Raw genomic sequence first — 3,017 nt, forward strand, 5'->3', positions numbered from 1 at the left:
TTCTCCCACTGTGTTCTTCAAGCAGGTGATAACTGACATTTAGTTATCGTTATCATTATCCTCCTACTTCTCCGTCAAAAAACATTTTAGGTTCTTTGATAGATTGCTTATTATGCTCACGATCTTCTTTAAAAAGGGAATAATGGAAGAAAATGCAACTTACTCTAAATAAAATTTGGGTGTTATTGGATTACACTAATCGTGTTAACCTCCAAAAAATGAGTTTTTGATAAATTTCACTGAAATAAATACTTTCAAGGTAAAATAAACTTAGCTGCAAAATTATAACCAAAAATGCGCATCTGATGATAAGAATTTAGAAATGTCTTATTTTATTGGCCTGAAGAATGTTTAGTGTTTCGTTGGCACCTGATTCTTCCCTGAAAGCAAAAGAAAACATAATAATAGGGCAGAATATGTATTACTGACCTACGGAAAGGCGAGGGTGGCTAATGCCGAGGCCCCGAGGCCATGCCGGGAGCGAAAGTATAATCGCGGGGATTTGAGTACCTGCAAAATGAAAATGAAGAGTTGAACCAATCGTCATAGCATTGCATAGCCTCACTCTCCTTTTAAGCTTCGTCTTTGACACTCCCCTTGGTCAACTTCCAGCGCCGGCCATCACACTATAGTCGGCGCTGGCCAAAAAAGGCGACCAAGACAAGTGCACCGGTCATCGAATCTGAGTGCAACTGGGGAAACACCTGACTGCAACGTCATTGATTCCTCTTGACAGTTCTACTGGATCCGGAGTTCTATCCTGCATGGGGACTGCATAGAGGGAAGGGGAATGCACAGACTAACCCGTATATTCATCGCTAGTTGTAGGAATACTGGCCTAAAAGAAGTCATTTAACTACCTTTACTAAAGCTATCAAAATTTAGTGCCCCTAAAGATATTGACCTGTTCCAAAATATGAGGTAAGAAAGGCGTCAAATGCACATTCCGATAAATACGAACTGGATAACTTCTAATATAGCACAGTTTCACTAGCTTTCGCAATCAATTTGATAACCTTTTTCTACTCCCCATCATTCTGCAAAGAAATGACGAAATTCCCGAAGGCAGCGGTTCTGTTCATCTAAATCACCAAATTTTCGAGGCTGATGGTCCTGCAATCGAGTTTACGCCAATGGGTCTTTGGATGCCTCGCAAAGTCTACGTAACAGTCGAAAATACTTCCGCAGTTCCAGCAGTTTTTACCTGCAAACTTGATCACTTCCAGTCCCAAGAGCAGGTCCCTCTCAACATCGAAATAGTTCAGCGCGAAGACACTCAGACTCAAAGCGCTAAGGCTTATGGTATGCTCTGCATTCATTGATGAGTTCCTCTTCTACCAGAGTTTTGCAAACAGCTGTTGAAGACAAAGTGGGCCTTTGCAATTTCGGTCTATCCGAGTTCGTCCTCAATCAACCCTTTGGCTCATGAGACCATTACGATTCGTCTAATCGGATGTGCCGAAATTTTCGGTGAATTTCACGACACGTTGAAAATAAGCGTTCTGCCTCTAAAGAAATATGAGGCTGAACCCGGAGCCCTCATTGCGAGGCTTCCAGTAATTGCACGGGCTTATGGCAGTCCGGTTGATTTCCTCATGGCAACGAAATCTATGAATAAGGAGGATTTCAATGAATGCCTAAATGCTGTGGTGATGGATGCCAAGCTCTCTGAGCTTCTGCTGTCCTATATTCCAGCATGCGAAAGGACCGCTGCCTTAGGCTTTATTTCTAGCATTACAGGAAAAAGAGAACAGGAAGTAAAACTGAGAAATAACTCCTCATTCAGTAAGTTTTACAAGTCTTGGACGCATTATTGGTGCCGTAGAGGGCTTCATTTCTAATTTCTCATTCAGAGCACATCACATCCTTTATTTAGAATTTGCAGGTCTGTGTTTAATTACATTTCTCTCCTTAGCTGTCAGACTTGACTGGCATCTCTACTGCTATGAAAATCGTGGTGATGATCGCCTTCTCGATCTTTGCACCGCTGTGAATGACCAGACGCATTTCACTGATGGTCAAACTAAATCAACACATGCTTCGGGCGAGCATGGTTGTTGAACTTCGTTTCTTTTTTGTTTACACGGTATTGCCTTTATAAAAAAAAAAACAATTTTTATTTCATCTCGTTTTAGAGGCAAAACCCTCTATCTCACTCCCTCTACGACCCCAAGGGAGTTACGCAGTCTTAAGGTCATATGCAACAGCTGGTAGACTTATTGAGCCAATGGGGATTAACGAAAGTGGAATAACCCTTTTTCCACTTCAAACCATTATTCCATCCCATAGAGAAGCCTCTACATTTGTAAGCATTGATGGACGTATTGCCAGTTTGCAGAAAGAGACAAAAATAGAGGCCTACGCTCAAGGTTTCATTTCCATCGAAAAGGCAGAAGATAATGTTCGCTTGCTAGAACCCCTCTTTCTTCCACATCTGCGTTTGAATTTGAAGGCAACTGTTACACAACCTACGTAAGTGTCAAAATAACGTCTTTTAATGTCTGTTCCAATGTATGAGCTAAGCTTAATCAGCTCAATTATATGTTATATGCATCAATTCGTGAGAAGGTCTAATGATAATATTATTAAGTGTTACGTGAGGTTATGGTAAGGTGGGTTTATGGAGATGGATTTGAAACCATTGACATAAAAATCGCCTCTTGTATATCCTGCATTAGTTAATGAAATCCCAAAAGCAGGAGTAAGGTGATAATTTAGGTTTTTTACTAATTCAGAAGTGTACAATTCTAGCAACAAAAGAGGGAGCTTAAAAGATGCTTTCCATTGATAACTCCGACGATGCTTGAAGACACGATTTACGGTAGTGCTTTTGAGCACCCCGACTTGTTTGGGTTGGAAAGATTCAGCCGTAATATTTTCCTCTTCAGTAGATGAAAAATTTTGTAGAGGACACTTGCGAATACAGACCACACACGCATACAAAAGACAGGACAGCTAACATAGTCCTCTAAGAAAGCAGTTATGCGTGCCTCAGAAGGGTGGGATGGTTAGTGAGT

The 3,017-nt window shown here is 41.1% G+C and overlaps 1 protein-coding gene across 1 annotated transcript in view; it reads left to right on the top strand. All coding sequences in view use genetic code 11, as the record gives it.

Moving 5' to 3' along the window:
* Positions 1 to 3,017, top strand: part of EGR_00456 (Deleted in lung and esophageal cancer protein) — a gene marked incomplete at both ends in the record, with an annotated part of 11,114 nt that overhangs the window by 7,123 nt on the left and 974 nt on the right. Inside the window, 4 exons of the mRNA XM_024489705.1 lie at positions 1,046 to 1,302; positions 1,342 to 1,785; positions 1,916 to 2,053; positions 2,136 to 2,472. Coding sequence (XP_024355702.1) covers positions 1,046 to 1,302; positions 1,342 to 1,785; positions 1,916 to 2,053; positions 2,136 to 2,472 — 1,176 coding nt within the window. The remainder of the gene's footprint in view (positions 1 to 1,045; positions 1,303 to 1,341; positions 1,786 to 1,915; positions 2,054 to 2,135; positions 2,473 to 3,017) is intronic.

Source organism: Echinococcus granulosus (genome assembly GCF_000524195.1).
Source record: "Echinococcus granulosus chromosome Unknown EG_S00002, whole genome shotgun sequence".
NCBI classification, from domain to species: Eukaryota; Metazoa; Platyhelminthes; class Cestoda; order Cyclophyllidea; family Taeniidae; genus Echinococcus; species Echinococcus granulosus.